The 22340-nt window shown below is 41.3% G+C and overlaps 1 protein-coding gene across 1 annotated transcript in view; it reads right to left on the bottom strand.

Moving 5' to 3' along the window:
- Positions 1–7816: 7816 nt before the first annotated feature.
- The window catches only part of LOC124613404 (carboxypeptidase B-like), a 41116-nt gene continuing 26592 nt past the window's right edge, over positions 7817–22340 (bottom strand). The window contains exons 5-7 of the mRNA XM_047142108.1: positions 16419–16475; positions 16208–16292; positions 7817–8079 (exon numbers count right to left, since the gene is read on the bottom strand). Of these exons, the coding sequence (XP_046998064.1) occupies positions 7889–8079; positions 16208–16292; positions 16419–16475 (333 nt within the window). The 3' untranslated portion in view covers positions 7817–7888. The remainder of the gene's footprint in view (positions 8080–16207; positions 16293–16418; positions 16476–22340) is intronic.

Raw genomic sequence — 22340 nt, forward strand, 5'->3', positions numbered from 1 at the left:
TGTACTTTTTCCTCCTATCTATGTAATTATGTAGTTCTCAATTCGTTCGAGCAATCAATCATTCATAATAGGAAACACAGTCATTGTTCAGTCACTCAAAATTATTCAGAAATTTTACTTGTTAAAATGAAATCAGGCGATGATTCTTCTTCTCTGCAGGCTCGTGCTTTGCGGCAGTCTGCTAATCTGTACAAATAAAATGCCTCGTATTTGCGGGAGCGTTGTATAATCAGTCGGGAAACCTCAGATCAAGCGGATACTTGGATTTGATGAAGTTTAGCCTTCCGAAGAAGTAATGGAGCTCTTGGATTATTAAATGCAGGTTCGTATCCAGTCTTTCGGAAGTTCCTCTCTGATTAACAACTACGCAATATATAGATGAATATCATTAATTCTCAAATGTCAAATACACACCTTTTGTATGAAGGAGCAATATATATACATATTTCCCTTTTAATCATACGATTTCGTATCAGTTATCTTTTATCATAAATCTCAATATTCAGATTCTGATACTAAAATGTAAACTTTCACGGCCGGAAATATCATGTCCATTATAATTATCCGGGCTGTTAGGCCGTGGTCGGTTGATGAATTCTGAGGTGATTCCCAACGTTTCGTCTCGGACTGCGGGAGACATCTTCAAGGGGGTCCGTAGCTTGATGGAAGGTCCAACACACACACTGGCTCGCTACTGACTGCCGCTAAATTCCGTGTCCGCGCGCCCCCGCGCCGCGGCGTGACGTCACGTGTTTTGAAAACGTCAGTGCAATTGGCCGCTGTCCGTCGCCGTCGATCGCCGTTGCCATCACCCAGTAGTGGAAGCTGAATAAGGACCCCACTAACAACGTTCTCAGAACTGTGTCGCGGTTAATAAAAAAGTCCTCCATTGAAGAGAGTGTACAGAAAGGTCTCTGCAGTTCGGTTGCGCTACCACCGAGGCTTTATGGATTGCCCAAAATTCATAAAGAAAATGTTCCGTTAAGACCGATACTAAGTGCCATTGGTTCGCCCACCTTCTCGTTAGCCAAGTTTTTGACTACGCTGTTAAACCACATGTGGGCCGTTCGGACTCGTATATAAAGAATTCGACACATTTCATCAGCAGATTGAATGGCATAGTTGTCCAGCCGGAGGACATATTGGTCAGCTTCGATGTGGTACCGCTGTTTACCATGGTTCCACTTAATGATGTATTGGAACAGCTGGATCGAATTTTTCCTGCCGATATTTTAGAGCTGTTTAAGTGTTGTTTGACGACCACATACTTCAAGTGGAATGAACAGTTTTATGAGCAAACGGATGGCGTGGCTATGGGAAGCCCCCTAAATCCCGTAATTGCAAACTTCTTTATGGAGAAATTCGAAGAACAGGCCTTAGGTACTGCCAGCAAGAAACCAAATGTATGGTTCCGATACGTGGATGACACGTTTGTGTTGTGGAGACATGGTAGGGAGGAACTAAGCCGGTTCCACGAACATCTGAACAGTATAAACTCAAGAATTCAGTTTACTATGGAGGAGGAGGTAGACTGCAAACTACATTTCCTCGATGTGCTTGTGTTTAGAAACGAAAATGGTAGTTTGGGCCACTCAGTGTACCGCAAACCCACGCACACGGACCGTTATTTGCACCGGGATTCGAACCACCACCGACAACAGAAGCGGGGTGTTATCAAGACGTTAGCGGACAGAGCTAGAAATATTTGTGAACTTGAGTTGCTCGACGCTGAGATGGAACATCTCCACAATGCACTAACGAAGAACGGATATTCGTCCGCCGAAATAAAACGTGCGTTGAGGCAGCCACGCAGAAATCATACTGACGTACAGGCTACTGCAAAATCTAAGGTTTTCCTGCCGTTTGTTAAAAATGTAACGGAAAGAATAGGGAGGATCTTGACGAAGCGGAATATTACCGTAATTTACAAGCCCACCAGGAAGATACAGGAATACCTTAGGCCTGCCAAGGACGCTCGCAAACCATTGGAAAAATCTGGAGTGTATAGGATCCCATGCGGCTGTGGTGATGTTTATGTGGGTACCACCAAAAGAACTGTTTCTAAACGTTTGGAAGAGCACAAGGGAAATTGTAGAAGAGGAGAAACGGAACGATCAGCTGTTGCGGAGCATGCTTCCCAGCCAGGGAACCACAATATTCGTTTCGAGGAGACGCAAGTACTAGCGGCCACGAGCGGATACTACGAAAGGCTCTACAGGGAGGCAATCGAAATCGCTAAACACCCAAATAATTTCAACCGAAAGGAGGAGGGCGTCAAATTAAACGGTATATGGATGCTGGTGTTAAAGAAGTTGTGTACCATTCGTCCACTACTGGGTGATGGCAACGGCGATCGACGGCGACGGACAGCGGCCAATTGCACTGACGTTTTCAAAACACGTGACGTCACGCCGCGGCGTGGGAGCGCGCGGACACGGAATTTAGCGGCAGTCAGTAGCGAGCCAGTGTGTGTGTTGGACCTTCCATCAAGCTACGGACCCCCTTGAAGATGTCTCCCGCAGTCGGAGACGAAACGTTGGGAATCACCTCAGAATTCATCAACCGACCACGGCATAACAGCCCGGATAATTATAATGGACATAATATTCAGATTACAATTCTTCAAACAATGCTCAGGCTAATCGGCACGAAGATAATCTCGGAAGCTTTTTTCTAACAACCACCAGAGAGAATGCTACAAAGAATAATTATGCGCTCATGTCATAGCTATTGTATGAAACTACTTTGTGCATGGATTCTGCGAGTATGAAGATAGAAAATTAGTAAAAGTCATTCAAGGGTAGAATTGTATCAGAATAATTCATCGAATATAAAGAGATATTACAAATTGTAGGCGCCAATGCGACCTCGTTTTTTGAAATATTGCCTGTTAAAGTTTCGACAGCTCTTTATATACAGAAAAGTTTCACTATTCTGGCAAGTGAGCGAGTAGCCGTGTGACAGTTCCGCTTGGGACGCGACAGCGACCGGTTGTGCCGGTGCTTCCGCGTAGTCGTAGCACCGCAAGCATTGGGTATAGAAATTCTTTGATTGTGAGCTGTGATATTCTCAGTGCTTCTTCACTAGCGTCGTAGAGGAACACGATTCTGAGATTAAACACTTCCCCTGGCCTCTTACGGATTTATGGACAGCCATGCGGGATACATAGTGTCAATTTCCTCCAGCATTACTTTAGACATTAGTTGAATCCAGGCCACGTCGTGTTGCGGCACTTCCGCGTGCTTGCGGGGTCCTACATGAGATTAGGCAGGTGTACCAGTTCCACCGGCCGGAGTCGCCGAGCGGTTCTAGGCTCTACAGTCTGACGACCTCAGAAGTTAAGTCCTATAGTGCTCAGAGCCATTTGTACCAGTTCCTTTGGCTCTGCAGTGTAATAACTTATTGCAATTACATTGAAGTTTATAAATAATGGAATTGTAACCAAACATATTCACATGTGAGCTCTTTTTTTTTCTCGGGTGATGATTATTGTGCGTTAACTTCAAGATGGCCGAGTTCAGAGGTTAGAGCAGGGACCCTAAGAAACAGTGCTGGCACTACAGACAGAGGATGATGCTTTCGCAAATGCAGAAGTCACACACAAAAGTAAACGAAAAAAGAAATAACTTTAAATATTGTTTGTAAATGAATCTGAAATCAATTTTTTCGGATTAACATGGTTAATAAAGATCCCGACTGCAGCAATTAATTACACTTATCGTAAGGAAAGGATACAGCATGAAACAGAAATAAAATTTACAATGCAATGAATGGCGTTTTAGGCATACTTGTATAAAAACATTTGAAACCATGCGGGCATTTGCTTTTCATTGTCTTGATCTTCTGTTTGATTGTCAGATTCTTTCTAACAACTGATATGGCTGTATTAATGATTACTTCATCGACAGTGGGACTGTACTGTAATATGAATGTCTTTCGAAGTAACACAATAGCCAGCGGTGTTTCCACACAAAACAGTAGAGCAATAAAGGAGTTACACTTACAGCAATTAGCACGAAAATACAGGGCTCCTTCAAAGAGAACAAACTATCTGAAATGTAAATTCGTCGTTTTATCCAGGCGTTTTCGATGATTCGGCAGGACGATTCTTTGAAACTGTTCGAAACTCCCAATGATATGCTTGCTTTGTCCTATGTAGGTGGTGCTCTCAGGGAAGATTTGTAGCTGGGGCTGAGTAATTATTTCCGTTCCCTTTCCGTTTTGTGGCATCCAATCGCAAGCAACGTAAATTTTACGAGCAGCGATCAATAACAAAGATTTTCTTCTGTTCTTCTAATTGTAGACCTACCGGTAGACATTGTAGGTGACTTTCAAGAAGTGCCAGGAACTTAGCATCACTTATTTTAGTCACGTATTGTACAATAAAAACACTCAGAACACGTAAGTGTACAACAGTAACGAAGCAGACGACAATGGCTACCTCGCGCAATACGATGTTGGCTGCAGCCAAAAAACACATCAGTGCCGCCGAAGCCTTCCGACGTCTATCGACTTCTGCCCATTCAGGACTAGGGAGAGGTCTGTCAATTAAAAGTTAACACATGCAGCGAGTTTCGATATTATTCTCCCTGTATTTCTCAATAAGAGTCGCAGATATTATTTCAACACACAAAAGAAATTATAATTTAAATTAAACGTTTTATTTTATAAGCTCGGCAGGTTTTAAGTGAGAGAAATTTAATCATTCGTTTCTGTTTGTTCCATGCCGACCGCTACGGTCCAACGAAACGACACTAACGTCAACTGACCGTGAATGATGGAAACTAGAAAGAGAGACAAGAGAGTCAGCGACAGGTTACTTATGCGGTATCTGCTACGTTATAAAACTGTACAGCGTTCTTTGGTTTTCAATTATGACCACAGTATGACATACAGAGCCGCGTCAATCACTGCAGTGAAAATTATTACTGTCTGACAGTTCGTGCGACACTCACGCCCCCAGCGGCGAGAAAGCAGCCGGAAGATTAATGTTTGTTTTTAATTATTTTTCTAGTTAATTAGAGAAATATTTGTTACATTTTTGCGTTCCAAGCATTAGTAAATAATCAAGAGACTTGAATGATCATGAAAAACATGTAAAGACAGCCGAATGTCCCTGATTCAGTGACATAAGCTCATAACTTAACGATGAAGAAATACTTCCGTATATGCGTATAATCACAGCTTACTCCGCTGAAAACAAGAGAATATAAACTCATGTTTCATGCATGAAAAGAATACATTTCTTTTGTTGTTTTCTTATTATGATATTCGTAGCATCATTGCAGGGAGCTTAATGTTTCGCACAGTCTTACAGTTCACTCGACTTTCTAATATATAAATATTTTGGTAAATGTAATTACTTTTGCTTCAAAGGCGAATATGTTACAAGATTCTTGCCATTTGTGGCTCAGATGCAGCAAGAATGGTGGAATTTGTTTCTTCTGTGTTTGGAAACAGTTTCATTGCTTTTATTCTATTATTATTTCGTCTGTGTCGTTTTTCCTTCAGCTACAGTTGTAGGACATCTGCTCCGTTAAGCAATGTAGGCATTGCACTCCACACACGTTTTTTATGTGCCACATTCACTGGTTTGACTGGAACTGTAGTGAAGAAAATCTCACGTTTTTGAGCAGATATGCAGCGCCTTTCTGCAAAAGGCCACGTCTTCTACAGTTTACTAGCAGTTTTTTTGTTCTTAGGGAACACGACATTTCCCAGTAAATATCTATAGCTTACAAGAAAGTCGTCAATAAACTGTTGTGTGATGTAGCAATTGACGCCTCCTAAGACCGTTAGTAAACCTAAGAAAGACAAATTTAGCGTCTTCTTGTTGTTGTTGCTGCAATTCATTACGCTACAGACGCCCACTTTTGTAAAAAACATTCTACAGATCAATACAAACAATTATGATTCACTTTCACTTTCACAATATTTCTCCGATCTCAACAGTTTAACTTCCTTTCCACTTCGAGTGCTGCAAGCACTGTGGGTAACAAAAAAGAGCTGGAGTGTTGCTACTGTTATATTAGACAGTGGATATGACAATGATATATAATATCTGTGATATCCTCAGGTTGTAAAGGGAGACATTCAATGAAAATTTAAAAATTATTCAGAAATGTCAAGATGCATCTTATAACTGATTCTGTACTGCGGTATAGTGTATACTGTATTATTTAAAAGATCTTTCTTTTGGTTTCGAGATTATTTCTCAATATTTTGAAAATTCATTGCGGAAAAATGAGTAAAGAATTTTTGTTTTGCTGAGACAATGGATGCATTGCACTTACATCGGGCCGACGTTGACTTTCCTTTCCAGATAAGAGCGTAGCTTTTTGACATTGGAATTTATATTTTCCACCAGCAAACTCAGTTTATTTCGGATACAAGTCTCTTGACCATTCGTGTCCTGTCCACCGAACTTCAATATGACTTATTTAAAACAGTGCATTGTTAGCTTCTCGATCGAAGCTCGATTCACGCGGTTACCATTGTACTATTGTTACTGACGTAGTAGCTTTACAGAATGTCAAAATAGCATGTGGTGTCTCAGAAACTAAATGTGTTGGATATTCCTAGTTACGTTTAATGATATTGATGAAAGCTGCGGAAAAAAAGCAATCAAGAATTTATGCAATGCTCATCTCCTTAATTTACGTACATAACATTCCATCTACGAAAAGCTCCCCCAGAAACAACCATTTGAGTTTTAGTCCATAAAGTGAATTGATTACGATCTGTCTTCCTAGTGCAAACATTTCCTTTCTTAAATTTGTGATCGTTGGCTTCCTTGAGATTTTCGTTACAGGTAAATCTTAATTTATCACTGAAGAGTGACAAATTAACTGTTTAAGACAATTTCGCTCCATGTCATTTGTCTTCGTTAGAACAGAATTAATCAGTAATGCATGTGCATTTGTAGTAATAACTAAAGTGGAAATTCAGGCCAGTTAGTTTCCTCAGAGATAATTTTTATCCGTTCTGTGGTCATGATACCTCAGTCAAAATGTTTTTGTTTTAATAGAATTTGGCAGGTGCACTTTTTATTATCTTCTCCATTATTTTTGAAGGAGGATCTTATTATTGGGTAAAAAAGTTGTTTTGGAAAGTGAAGTTCAACAACTATGCTGTTAATAAACAGTAGCTGTGAAACTTCTATTTCCAAAATAAATAAATAATTAAAAATAAAAACGTGTAAAAGGTACTTTATCAACTCTAGACCCGAAAATAATATTCTCCTTCTAAAACAATGGGGAAAATAATTGCAAAAATGGAATTTTTCAATTAAACTCTTTTTTTTTGAAGGAGAATCTTACTAGGTGTTCCGTAGTTGACTTCTACTAGATTGTAGCTATGTAATTTCCATTTTGAAAAAAAAGAATAAAACTTTTTTTAGCTATAGACCTGCAAATGAAAATAACGGTTAACATAAAAAAATTATAGAATTTTCAATGAAGTTCTATTGAAATTAAGTCAGGTTGCCGTCATCTCCACAAATGGGTCTGACACTAATATGTATTCCCGCTTTACTTTTCAGCATTCTGTAATAAATTCTAACTGCTTCCTTTATGTTTGCGTTAAGGGAAAGAGGAAACCAGAAATATTCTCCATCTCTGTTAAGATACTACGATTGACGAAAGGCCTTCGTTGCTAAATCTAATGCATAATGTATCTAAATGTAACCTGCTCAGTGATAAGCGTAAAAACTGATTACGAGATTTTTTTATGCTTTTAGAAATGTGTATTTCTGTTCATGACTTTTTGATGCATTAAAAGGTTTCTTATTCAGTGTTGCATTAATAATCGGAAAACCTAAAGAGAAATCTCTCTTTATTCCAGAAAAAACATGTAACATATAGAAATTATCGGTGAGTACTGGTTCTTTTTATCCATAGTTATCAGCAACATATTGGCCGAAGACGCGCACGGCTTCGAAGAATGGCGTCACCAAGTTGAGGATGTCTGACGCTGGAGGATTGAAACCCTGGCTGCCGCCACCGGGAAGTTCGATGGTGTAGGAGAGGGCTACTCCGCCGACACCCTTCGTCCAGTCATCACTGCCGCCAGCCGCTGCGTCTGTAGAAACAACGTAAGGTACAGTGTGGTGACTCAGTAACAAAACGAACATGGAACACTGTGCATTTGCAATTGCAAAGCAGATATTTTACATCTATAGCTATACTACTAAAAAACTGTAAAACCGTCATGTCGGTCTGTTTGCCTATTTGAACAACCTGATCTCAACTATCAGTTTAATAAGTCACAGCTGCAAAATACTAACGCCAGTTCTTTACAGACGAATGGAAGAACTGGTAGAAGCGGATCTCGGGGAAGATCAGTTTGGATTCCGTAGAAATGTTGGAACACGTGAGGCAATACTAACCTTACGACTTATCTTAGAAGAAAGATTAAGAAAAGGCAAACCTACGTTTCTAGCATTTGTAGACTTAGAGAAAGCTTTTGATAATGTTGACTGGAATACTCTCTTTCACATTCTAAAGCTGGCAGGGGTAAAATACAGGGAGCGAAAGGCTATTTACAATTTGTACTGAAACCAGATGGCAGTTATAAGAGTCGAGGGGCATGAAAGGGAAGCAGTGGTTGGGAAAGGAGTGAGACAGGGTTGTAGCGTCTCCCCGATGTTATTCGATCTGTATATTGAGCAAGCAGTAAAGGAAACAAAAGAAAAATTCGGAGTAGGTATTAAAATTCATGGAGAAGAAGTAAAAACTTTGAGGTTCGCCGATGACATTGTAATTCTGTCAGAGACAGCAAAGGACTTGGAAGAGCAGTTGAACGGAGTGGACAGTGTCTTGAAAGGAGGATATAAGATGAACAACAAAATCGAAACGAGGATAATGGAATGTAGTCAAATTAAATCGGGTGATGCTGAGGGAATTAGATTAGGAAATGAGACACTTAAAGTAGTAAAGGAGTGTTGCTATTTAGGGAGTAAAATAACTGATGATGGTCGAAGTAGAGAGGATATAAAATGTAGACTGGCAATGGCAAGGAAATCGTTTCTGAAGAAGAGAAATTTGTTAACATCGAGTATAGATTTAAGTGTCAGGAAGTCGTTTCTGAAAGTATTTGTATGGAGTGTAGCCATGTATGGATGTGAAATATGGACGATAACTAGTATGGACAAGAAGAGAATAGAAGCTTTCGAAATGTGGTGCTACAGAAGAATGCTGAAGATAAGGTGGGTAGATCACATAACTAATGAGGAGGTATTGAATAGGATTGGGGAGAAGAGAAGTTTGTGGCACAACTTGACTAGAAGAAGGGATCGGTTGGTAGGACATGTTTTGAGGCAACAAGGGATCACAAATTTAGCATTGGAGGGCAGCGTGGAGGGTAAAAATGGTAGAGGGAGACCAAGAGATGAATACACTAAGCAGATTCAGAAGGATGTAGGTTGCAGTAGGTACTGGGAGATGAAGAAGCTTGCACAGGATAGAGTAGCATGGAGAGCTGCATCAAACCAGTCTCAGGACTGAAGACCACAACAACAACAACAACAATCTCAAAAAATATTAGACTAATTATCATGAGGTTTTCGCCGGTGGCTTGAACGTGGCTTGGGACTAGGTATAAGGTTTATTTAATCAAAATACGATCACGAAAAAAATATCGTTATCTAACGTTTCATCTAAGTACGTCGTCTCTCTGTGTTTTTTTCTGTTCGAACACACTAATCTACAAAACTAGACGAATTTTCATGGGGTTTCCACATGCAACTTGACTGTGGCTTGCGGCAACATGTAGGCTTCATTTAATCAAAATCTGGACGTGGAATAAAAGATATCACAATTTGAGGTTATATCTAAAATTATCACCTCAGCTTAATAGTTGATGTTTAACCATCAAGGCGTAGTAAACCAAACAACCAACAGATGGTGCCGTTAGTTTCGTAGTACGCCAAAAAACCAATGAATCCCCCTTCTCATTTATTTTAACCTCACCAACAGATGTATTTTCCGAATTTTACTTCACTTCCAGTATTAAGCACCGGAATCCTGTCTTTACGAAATTACTTGGCTAGGATATACGGATTTATTGATTTCACTTTGTATATTAAAACGTGACATTTCTCCGCTTCTTCCGATAGGTTTTATTTGTATTCTTTTCCAGAAAAAACGAATTTACTAAGTCCACTTTGTGATTCTGGTGCCTGCTCGTTACATTTCGATTTAGTTTTGTTCACGAATAAAAATGCCTAGAAAACGGTAGAGTCTTTCTGAGTACATCAGAATGGCTAAAAGACTGAGGACTACGCGATATGATGTATCAAATGAAGATCATGAGGTGAGACTTTCTGCTGCTCGAGAACGTTGAGAACATCGCTCTTTGGAAACTCCTTCTGAAAACAGGGCGTGACTTGACTCTGATCAAGAGCATCACGCGTGATCTCGCTCCTGAGAACCTTCACTCACAGAGGCTTAAAGTTCCTTCTCTCCGACGCAACGTTATAGAAGCGGAAATTTGGACTGGAAGCAGCGCAGGCAAGGGAGTTTTTACACGCTATAACCCTCTTATTCCTAACAATTTATCATTTCGCTTTGAACGTGTACAATTCCCGGTGAGCTTATGTTATGCCATGACCATAGACAAAGCACAAGGTTAGGCTATGCGTATTGCAGTCGTGAACTTTAGTTTCAGTCGCTTTTCGCACGCCCACCTCTATATGGGTAGTGTAGCAAACAACCTCTTCGTTTATGTCCACAATCATATTACCTCAAACGTTGTGTACAAAGATGATTTGTGAGTAAAACATAAGTTCTACGTTTGATAAGTCTCAGACACAGCTCTAAATAAATACCGAGCGATGCTGAATATTTTAACCTACCAACCCATGCATTTAATAAGAAAATAATACATTTCATTTTGCCCACTTTTTTTAACTGTCTAGAAGGAGTCAGTTGTGTATAATTTTTATAATAATATAGATTATACATGTCAAAGTCTAAACTGAAAAGTATTTCTTCATATATTGTTCTGCTTTCTTTTGAGAAATCTATAGTATACAGAGTTATTCATAAGTACCTCCACGATTTCGGAAGACAACTACTCAACTACAAGACATACAAAAAAAAAAAAAAAACACGTATCATTGGATGCAGCAGCTCTCCAAGCTTCGATGTGTAATACACACCATGGAGTAGTTGCAGTGGGGGTAGGAATGTTAGAACATGTTCACATATTTTTCTCTCCATGATGTTGCCCCGAATTAGTTCGCACCTCTCGACAGAAATCTCTGTGAACACATATCTACTGCAGTCTGTTGATGAGCCTTCTTTGGCAATTCATGTCAGCGACGTATTGATGTCTGCCACGTTAGAAACGTAGCCGATACTGAGCAGCGGTAAACTAGGTTAAAAACTTAGTGAGGTGCTCTATTCACTGATGCGTGTATATTTTCTGTATGTCTCGCAGTTTTTGGGGAGTCGTCTTCTAAAACACTGACTATACATAAGACTAGTCCCATACAGTTTCGAATCTTCTCTTAGGTATTAACACTAAATTATTGCTTGTTCAGTGTAATGTAGGTTGCATAGTTATATGTGTGTGTGTTCCTACTGAAACAAAAATGGAAAACTCGGAGAAATGTTTGTCGAACTGGGTACACATACGAGTAATTATGTCTTTTTTTCTTTTGGGATTAGCAATGCAGACGGTGAAAACAGCTGTTGCACCTATAAGGCTGGAATGGGGATGGGAAGGGTTGAGATGAAAGAACAGTGTTGATCTGCTAGAGCTATTTTATCCAAAGAATTTCTGTAATGCAGCCACGGCACTAATACACCTACAGATCGCAATGACTGTTGGAAGGGGATGACAAATTGTCTGCAGTGATGAGGTCCGCTTCGAATTGAGCCCTGACGACCAGCGATGGGATACCAATGTGACTGTCGCCCACCATATAACCCGACAGCGAGTCGTGATGGTCTGGGGTGCCATTTCTGTTCATAGCAAGACGCAAAAAACGTTCAAATGTGTGTGAAATTTTATGGGACTTAACTGATAAGGTCATCAGTCTCTAAGCTTACACACTACTTAACCTAAATTATCCTAAGGAGAAACAAACACACACACCCATGCCCGAGGGATGACTCGAACCTCCGCCGGGACCAGCCACACAGTCCATGACTGCAGCGCCTGAGACCGCTCGGCTAATCCCGCGCGGCATAGCAGGACCCTTTTGGTTGTCATCCAAGGCACCCTTACAGCACAACGGTACGTCGACGACATTCTACACCTCGTTTGGTTGCCCTTGATGGCAACCCAAGCTGGTCTTACATTTCAGCAAGATAATGACCGCCCCCACACAACGAGAGTTTCTGCAGCTTGTCTTCATGCCTGCTAATACCCTGCCTTGGGCAACAATGCCGCCGGATCTCTCCCTAATGGACAACGTTTGGAGCATTATGGGCAGGGCTCTCCAAACATCTCGGTGTTTTGACGATCTAAGGGCATAATCGGACAGAATCTGCTCGATATCCTTCAGGGGGACATAACCAACTTCGTCAATCAATGCCAAGCTGAATAACTGCTTGTGTAATTGCCAGAGGCGGACCAATGCTTTATTGGCTTACTCAGTTGACGAACTCTTTCGCTTGAATAAATCATTCATTTTTCTGTAACTGTAACCATTTTCTGTCTGTACAGGGTACTTCCGTCCCATCTGCATAATTTCTTCGTAATGCGTCGTTTTTTTGTGTCTTATTAGGGTGTAACTCTGTACGAACATTGCGTCAGCTGGACTCCCATTAGCACGTTGAAACTCTGAGTCCTTGAGCTGATTACACGATATTTTTTACATGTACCCTCCGCAATGCTCGACGGTCCATGTCCAAGATGATATGAGGTCCGTCTGGCATAGTTTTACCTGCGGTTGTTCCTAAGCGTTTCCATTTCACAACCACATTACCAACAGTCGCGCAGCTTTATAAGGGCTGAAATGTTCCTCCTGGGTTTGTTACGCAAGTGATATACACTAGGTCACGATCCAAGTCCCTGAGCTGTCCTGACGGATCCATTCTGCTCTTACTCCTCCTCTACTGATATCACAATACTTCCCGCCTTCTTTTATAAAGGCATCTCGTGATGTCTAGTCATCTGTTCCGCATTCTCTATCGATACTTTTGATCAGATACTGTGTACATTTATTATATAGGATCAGAAGCACCATGATATGAAAAAACAACATTTCGGTCCCATATTGAAGTCCTAGCCCAATAATTCCTTAAAAGAATATATAATACGGTTGGATGTTAGAAGTGGAGAGGGGGCAAGAGATCTACGTCGCGAACACTTCAGCTGCTATTCCAGTGCCATTGGGTTTTCTTTGGACGCTTCTTCGAAGCAGAAATTAAACAATAGTGCATTTAAACGTTGTAACTTTAGTAACTTGAACTAACGGTCACTATTCCATTGTTCTTAACTCTATCTGGTAGATGTAGATGCTTTTTAAACGTGAAAAAGATGGAAAATACGAGAGACCGTCCCACAACATGAATCGCGATAATGGACACAGCCTGCCATCGTCTTGGCTGGCAGAGGCGCTCATGGGGTTGGTCCGTCACACGCGGCTGGAGGTAAAGTAGGGTTGCCACATGTCCGGCTTTAGCCGGACTTGTCGAATGTATCGTCCGCAGCTCGTGGTCTAGTGGCTATGTCGGGATCAAAACCCGCCAGTGCTTAACACAGACGAGCACGCCCGGCTGGTGTGCAGAAGGCGAGAGATATCTGGTTCTTGGTATGGTAGATGTTGTCCCTCGTTACCCTTACGACTCCTCATCAGATACTCAACTGCTGTTTTTTGTTTTTTCTGGACGCGGGATACTTCCCACAAGCGAAGGCTAACTCTGTGAAGTGGATTTGTGAACACGCAGCACACTGCTTGTTTGCTGATGGGGAGAAAAGTATCCTTGACTAATAGCAGTTCCTTAAAGAATCCCATTGTGCAGTTGCCCGCAGTCCAAGACACAGATAATTTTTCACCAATTTGATTTGCAGTGATTTCCTTAACCCACCCCAGAGGCGGGGTGTTCTGTCATGAAGCGTTGATCCCCGCCTCTCCCACACTTCGAACCAATATATTCACTGGTCATCAGAATGTTATTCTCGGAAAAATTATACATTGATATTCTTAATTAGTTTGACGTCTTGCTGCGCCCTCATCGTGTGGTGGCGATTACCTAATATCGTCAGTGGTATTAATGACAAAAATAAGTAAATAAATAAAAATAAAAAGAACGAAAAGGAAAATAAATAAATAAATGATGTTCGTTGTATCTCTGCTCCACGTTCCCTACGCTTTCCTTGGTTCCTGGAGGGTGGGAACGGTACATGGTGGCCAGGTCTTGAGTTGCGATCCCTCCCCACTTTGCCCCCACCCCTCACTTTGGGCGCCAGGAAGGTTCTGAAAAAAAAGTGCCTAGTGGTGCTGCCTCTGGATGACGAGAATCTGACTTCGGTTCCTGTTCGGTTGGTAATTTTTTCCGCAAGAGGACTGGGTGATTGAGTTGTCCTCGTCATCTCATGATCATTCGGGAAAGTGCCGAGATTGGATAGTGCAAGGATTGGGAATTTGCACGGGCGCTGATAACCACGCAGTTGAGCGCTTCACAAACCACTATCATCATGTCAGCTATAAAATGTCATGTCCGGATTTTTACAGTCAAGTCCGGCCAAATATTTGCAACTCTGCCTTGTCTGGCTTCTGTTGGGCCTTTCTGTGATGAAGTAGAGAATGCGCTACCAAGGCCCGTTCCAAACTGATGACTTAGTCCCGGAATAAGTATACGGAGGAATAAGGACATACACCATAAGTATATATAGATGTATGAACCAATGCTAGTGTTATAAATACGTTCTTCTTCGTAGGCCGAACGAGCAATTAAGATGACTGAGCACTTAGTAGCTATCATAATTGCCAAATTATAAGGCTGTTTACTGATTATATTATTAGCTTAAGCACATCTAATGTCGATCTCGCAAAACATTGACTGTAATTGTTCATTAATAAATGACTATGAATATCTAATGGACTCTATTTCTATTTAAAATGGATAGTCCGGCTTTTAGGGCTAAATATATGGCTAAGTACACCACCAAGACTGGCTTTTCTATGTTTGTGCCTGGTAACCATATTATATTATTCGACACACTGGTCCCTCCTAGCCACCACGAAACGACGCGGGAGTAGCACCACCCCATAAAAGCAGCTCACTCTTGATGGTCAAAAAAGGACAATAAGGCACCGTGTTAAATTGCATTCCACAAAAAACAACAGCAGCTTTCTTCTGCAATTCTGACACGCAGTCATAAAATGAATCTTATTTACGCCATTTTAAGGAATTGTGGGAACAGAAATAACGTCAGTTTTGTTACAGTAGTAGTACACACTAATATAACTGATGCCTCATCATTTTACATCACGACGCGCTCTAGAACCCAGACTAATTTTTATGGATATTGACTCCGGCCACCAAAGACTACGAAATTATATTCCAGAAGCGTGTTAGACATTTAGCAGTCTGCTTTAATACGACATACAGAAGTGTAGGGGTTAAAAGTCGACCAAGAGAGACTTTTACGACAAGGAGATTAACACGGTTAGTAATTGTACTGAGGTTTTCACAGCTAATTTATTTGACAATGGAAGAACCGATTGTGAAGGGTAATTGAGGGAAAATAGCAATTTAATTGCACCCACCTAAGATTGTTGCGTGCGGGCATTATTAATGTTCATGTGATTTAATATTCGTGACCTTTAAATATTCCACCACATCAGCTTCTCTGTGTAAGGCAGCTACGCTACAAGTGTTAATAGTGGTAGATCGTGTGTTATAAATCGTGAAAAATTAAATGCACAACTTACGTTAGTTCCTTCATCAGGTTATAGTGAATTCCTAACCAAAGTACGATACATGCAGAAAGCAGATTCAAAGTAGTAGTGAAATGTAATAGTAATAATAATAAAGTAGATAATTAAAAGAGGGATGAACGATTTACTTTGCAATAAACAGGCAAGAAACTGAATCACCGACTCATATGCAGTGTATTTCCGAAGATTCAGATACTAAAGTTCAAAAAATTCGGAGCAAAGTGGAAACTGTCTGTAACACAAACCCGATGGCTAAATTCTCAAGTATAACTCCCGTTTCATGAGGTCAACTGAAAACGCAACACTACTTACACAAGACGTTTGTAGAGCTACCGATGGCGTAGCTAGGGCCCCCTGCAGCTTGCTGGGCGGCATCTGCTTGGCGTGCCAAGGCGTCCTGTTGTAAGACACAGCGAGAATAGATTAGAAATGTGGAATAATTTCTGCCGTTGAGCTAATACTACTACACAATCAATATGAAAAATCATGCAGAGAAAGAGGTAAGTATAATAAAAGACGTTACCAGAGTCTCCCAGTCGTCAGGCAGTTCGCTAGTGTAACCCCACGGGTAGAGTAAGTACTGAAAAGAGATTACAGACATTGTATTCACATAATACTGAATTAATGAACTGGTACTAGAACATGATACTGTTCAGAAAGTAAAAATTGTTCAGCAACATATTTGTATTCACCAAATTTTGCCAGCGACCACATTTGAAACTGTATGCTAAAAACGAAAGTCAGTTCTTATCTACAATCTACACTACTGGCCATCAAAAAAGCTAAGAAATGCAGATGATAAACGGGTATTCATTGGACAAATATATTATACTAGAACTGACATGTGATTACACTTTCACGAAATTTGGGTGCATAGATCCTGAGAAATCAGTACCCAGAATAACCATCTCTGGCTTTAATAAAGGCCTTGATACGCCTGGGAATTGAGTCAAACAGAGCTTGGATGGCGTGTACAGGTACAGCTGCCCATGCAACTTCAACACGATACCACAGTTCATCAAGAGTAGTGACTGGCGTATTGTGACGAGCCAGTTGCTCGGCCACCATTGACCAGACGTTTTCAATTGGTGAGAGATCTGGAGAATGTGTTAGCCAGGGCAGCAGCCGAACATTTTCTGTTTCCAAAAAGGCCCGTACAGGACCTGCAACATGCTATCGTGCATTATCCTGCTGAAATGTAGGGTTTCGCAGGGATCGAAAGAAGGGTAGAGCTACGGGTCGTAACACATCTGAAATGTAACTTCACTGTTCAAAGTGCAGTCAATGCGAACAAGAGGTGACCGAGACGTGTAACCAGTGGCACCCCATACCATCACCCCGGGTGATACGCCAGTATGGCGATGACGAATACACACTTCGAATGTGCGTTCATCACGATGTCGCCAAACACGGATGCGACCATCATGATGGTGTAAACAGAACCTGGATTCGTCTGAAAAAATGACATTTTGCCATTCGTGCACCAGGTTCGTCGTTGAGTACACCATCGCAGGCGCTCCTGTCTGTGATGCAGCGTCAAGGATAACCGCAGCCATGGACTCCGAGCTGATAGTCCATGCTGCTGCAAACGTCGTCGAACTGTTCGTGCAGATGGTTGTTGTCTTGCAAACGTCCCCATCTGTTGACTCAGGGATCGAGACGTGGCTGCACGATCCGTTACAGCCATGCGGATAAGATGCCTGTCATCTCGACTGCTAGTGATACGAGGCCGTTGGGATCCAGCACGGCGTTCCGTATTACCCTCCTGAAGCCACCGATTTCATATTCTGCTAACACTCATTGGATCTCGACCAACGCGAGCAGCAATGTCGCGATACGATAAACCGCAATCGCGGTAGGCTACAATCCGAGCTTTATCAAAGTCGGAAACGTGATGGTACGCATTTGTCCTCCTTACACGAGGCATCACAACAACGTTTCACCAGGCAACGCCGGTCAACTGCTGTTTGTGTATGAGAAATCGGTTGGACACTTTCCTCATGTCAGCACGTTGTAGGTGTCGCCACCGGCGCCAACCTTATGTGAATGCTCTGAAAAGCTAATCATTTGCGTATCACAGCATCTTCTTCCTGTCGGTTAAATTTCGCGTCTGTAGCACGTCATCTTCTTGGTGTAGCAATTTCAATGGCCAGTAGTGTATTTCTCAGAAAAAAAATTGTTGACAACAAGAAAAACCTATCAAGAATAAAAGTACGTATCACGCCAGCTTTTGTGAGGAGATTACTGTGAGCTTACATATACGAGGTTTCATCTTCAGGGTCAGCTGTTAATTGACACCGAATTGCCTTTGTTGTTGTGGTGTAAGAGCAGGTTAGCTACTGATATCAGTCTACTTTATGCTTATGATGATGTATTACACAGTAAATCCAACGTTTACCTTCATCGTTTATGTGTTAAGTTTTAAGCCGTCATCTCACGAGACGTAAATACGCACGTGGACGAGGAGCTAGGTACGTCACATCGCCTAGTTCCAGATTCCACGATACTGCGCAGAGTGAAATAAAAAATCTGGCTCGTCAGATTTTTGCCTCTTGAAGAGGACCGTGGCCAGTGAGATGCGCATCGTTTTACGTTACAGGGAAAATATCGGAGCCGCGACATTGCATGGCCCTAAACATCGTATTTGGTGGATTCTCTTTCTCATACAGTGTATAGTATGAATGCAAACTGCTTCAAAGCATCTTCCAACTGAGGATCTCTCGGAAACGCGCCGTTTTAGCTACGCATTGTTATAATAAATTGATGGGAAACTCCATATCGGTGGTTGATGTTTTCAGTATTACACTTGAGACTTACGAAAGTATACCACTTCAGTTATATGCCACAATGAACATCTATGAAAAACGCGGTTTTTTTGGTATAGTCTGCATATTAAACATCAAATAATGACATATGTGGATACAGTCTTTAGAATATGTATGATATATAAGAGGGTTGGAACTTGAATAGTGGCAACTATTTATTTGCAGCTCGTACAAAATAGATACGTGTTTCAAAGCTTTACTGACCTTCAAAGTAGTCACCAACATTGTGTATAACCCGTTGCCAGCGATATGGAAGTCGTAGAATACTCTTAGCAGTGCCAGTTGTGTTGACAGTTCGAGCGGCGACGTCTATTGCCCGACGAATTCGTAGCAGTTCTGAAGCGAATGCCGTGAAGTGTCTCCTTCAGTTTAGAAATCGAGTTGAACTCGCGAGGGCTTAATTCAGGGGAGTGCAGTAGGTGGTATAGCACTTAGCAGCCACATGAGTCAAACAAATCAGTAACATCTTGCACTGTACGTTATTGAGCTTTGTCCTGCAAAATGATGGTCAGGTTCTGCAGAAAGCGTCATCACTTCTGTCCCTAAGCTGGTTGTAGGTTGTGTTCCAAAAATGAACAGCATAGAGACAGATGTGATGACACTTTCCAGAGGACCTGACCATCGTTTTACAGGATGGTGTGTGGATGCAAGCTGTTACTGATTTGTTCGACTGATCGGGCTGCTAAGTGCTATACCATCTACTGCACTCCCCTGACTTAAGCCCTCGTGAGTTCAACTCGATTTCTAAACTGAAGGAAACACTTCACGGCATTCGCTTCAGAGCTGCTACAAATTCATCGGGAAATAGACCGCGCCGCTCGAAGTGTCAGCACAACTGGCACTGTTAAGAGTATCCTACGACTTCCACATCACTGGCAACTGGTTATACACAATGCTGGTGACTACTTTGAAGGTCAGTAAAGCTTTGAAACACGTATCTACTTTGTACGAGCTGCAAATAAATAGTTGCCACTATTCAAGTACCAACCATCTTATATATCATACATATTCTAAAGACAGTATCCACCGATGTCATTATTTGATGTTTAATATGCAGACTGTACCAAAAAAAACCGCGTTTTTCATAGATGTTCATTGTGGCATAGCATTGAAGTGGTATACTTTCGTAAGTCTCAAGTGTAATACTGAAAACATCAACCACCGATATGGAGTTTCCCATCAATGACTACTTGGGAGGCCAGTAAAACTTTGAAACACGTGTCTATTTTGTACGGGCTGTAAACGAATAGTTGTCACTATTAAAGTTCCAACCATCGTAAGTAGGCCTTGTTGCTACGTTGGGCTGTAACGCCGAGGTTAGTGTCGTGAGTGCAGAGTTATGAAGAGAAAACTGGCAAGTTCCCATGCACCTCCTTACCATTTTTCCACCTTTCGTTTTCTAAAAGGTTCTAGGTATTTCTTGTTGATTAATGTACTATCTCAAATGTATAGGTTATTTATTATAAATAATGTATTTGCTACAAGGCCAACGAGTGGAATGTTTCCCCAGTGGCCAGAAATCTTAACGTGACTGACAGTCTACGTCTGAAAGTAAGTACAAGTTACATACTGGACGTTTTTGCTATTATGAAAAAAAAAAAATGGTTCAAATGGCTCTGAGCACTATGGGAGTTAACTTCTAAGGTCATCAGTCCCCTAGAACTTAGAACTACTTAAACCTAACTAACCTAAGGACATCACACACATCCATGCCCAAGGCAGGATTCGAACCTGCGACCGTAGCGGTCGCGCGGTTCCAGTGCTATTATGAAACTTTCTGTAAAATATGTCTTCCTATCTCTGACTTATGGATTGGATCATGTTCGTATCTTGCCCGTAAATATCTTTTGCAATGATGGTGAGCAGCTTCGAAAAAATCCCTCTTCCATTCGAAAGAAATTACAAAACTAATCTCGATACTGAAGTCTATGTGAAGAAGTACGTTATTTCAGAGTCCTGGTAGTCAATGCAACATCGAGAATATAGATATTATGTGTGCACAGACTGACATTAAACATAATACCTTTTCTTTTCCTTCGCTATTTCATGCCCCTTGCCACACGTGGAAGGTGGTCGGCTTTCAGTCCGCTCTTAAGTCAAGCGAATTAAAAAATACAGTAAGAGAAATAAAATTTGTGGCTGTTTTTCTACTTTAAATAAAAAATCAAAAACAGAAAGCTGAAAAACGAAAATGTATCCATTTTAATAAGACATCATAGAAAGTTGAAATTCTTCTGATAAAAAGACTGAAGAACTGAGCTTTCACTCTGATGGACCTGCACTGGGTGAGAAGTCTTGTCGGAGAAGAAAATACGTTCCATAGGTTTTAGGGGTTTGAATAAAGCGAGTGGGTCTATTATGTAGGGAAAATATGGAAAGGCCGATAGGGGGAAGAGAAGCACTGGTAAAGACAGAGGATGAAGAGTAGTGTAGTACATGTGGAGGTATTAATGGAGAGCAAATAGGAGGCAGTGGCCTTGATCTGCAGTGGGATGGATGGGGAAAAGTTAAGACTGGTAGGAGGGATAAATATCATGGCGGTTATCATAGTCTCGGAGAGGGAGTTGGCTAAAGTTGGGTTGTGATGGGTATGGAGTGTGTGTGAGAGTAGGAATGGAGGCATGTTTTTTGTGAAGGTGCAACAATGTACCATGGTTGGTGATCAGAGGGATCACAATGGGTTCCTGGAGTTTAGTTTGCGGATGGCATAGGAGATGTGATGGTGCTGAATGTGGACCAGGAGGGATGGGAATGTTATAGGATTGTAGTGTCTTTGCAATATTGCGCGAATTGCCTTAGCACGTCTCTCCCCTAAATTCAAATTCCCATTAACGCTTCAGTCCACTTGGTATTCCCCCTAAATTCAAACAGCATTGCAGAGGCTCTTCAGCTTGTCTGGAATGCCACTGCAGCATCGAATAAAATGCAGGAACCTGCCTGAAAACCAGGCGTAGGTGCCTTAATTAAATGAAACTGTGATTTCTGAGTCCTTTCCAAGTCTCAAACATCTGTGATGTAAATGTGAAGGCTGCAGTGACGAATGTAACTTTATACCAAGGCTCGCCCAGTGCTTTTCAGATACAGGAGGCGAGTCTGTACAATGTTCTTTGAGTTTAGGGGGTATACCGATTGGTATGAATGACAATTTGAGCAGGAGACCCCGGTTCGAATCTCGGCCTTGTTGCAAATATTTATTCATCACTTCAATCTGTATACTTAGGATGAATCACCTGAAACTTGCACCGCAAACTTTGCGGAAATGGAAAGTACAATAGATGTGCTGTTTTCATAGATTGAATTGGTAGTCAAGACCTCGTATTGTTAGCCAAGAAAGGGATTGTGTTAATACTTAGAAAGTCTGTTTTTTGTACAAACATACTCTTTTAAATTGAACAATGCCCATTGTCTTTAAAAAATTAACTGTAGGGTAAATTAGAATGTTAGTGGTGTTTGTTGCAAGATTCTCTTTACGAGATACCGTATTTTGAAAAGTTTCCACACCGACGCTTGTTTGTACCATTCACCCGGCGTAGTTGCTGGGTACAATGTTGTTATATTTGCTTACAATGTGCTTGTGTGTTCTTTGAGTGCACTGCGGCTTTCTAGTCGTTAGCGTGTGA

The sequence above is a fragment of the Schistocerca americana genome, chromosome 4 (genome assembly GCF_021461395.2).
Source record: "Schistocerca americana isolate TAMUIC-IGC-003095 chromosome 4, iqSchAmer2.1, whole genome shotgun sequence".
Taxonomy (NCBI): Eukaryota; Metazoa; Arthropoda; class Insecta; order Orthoptera; family Acrididae; genus Schistocerca; species Schistocerca americana.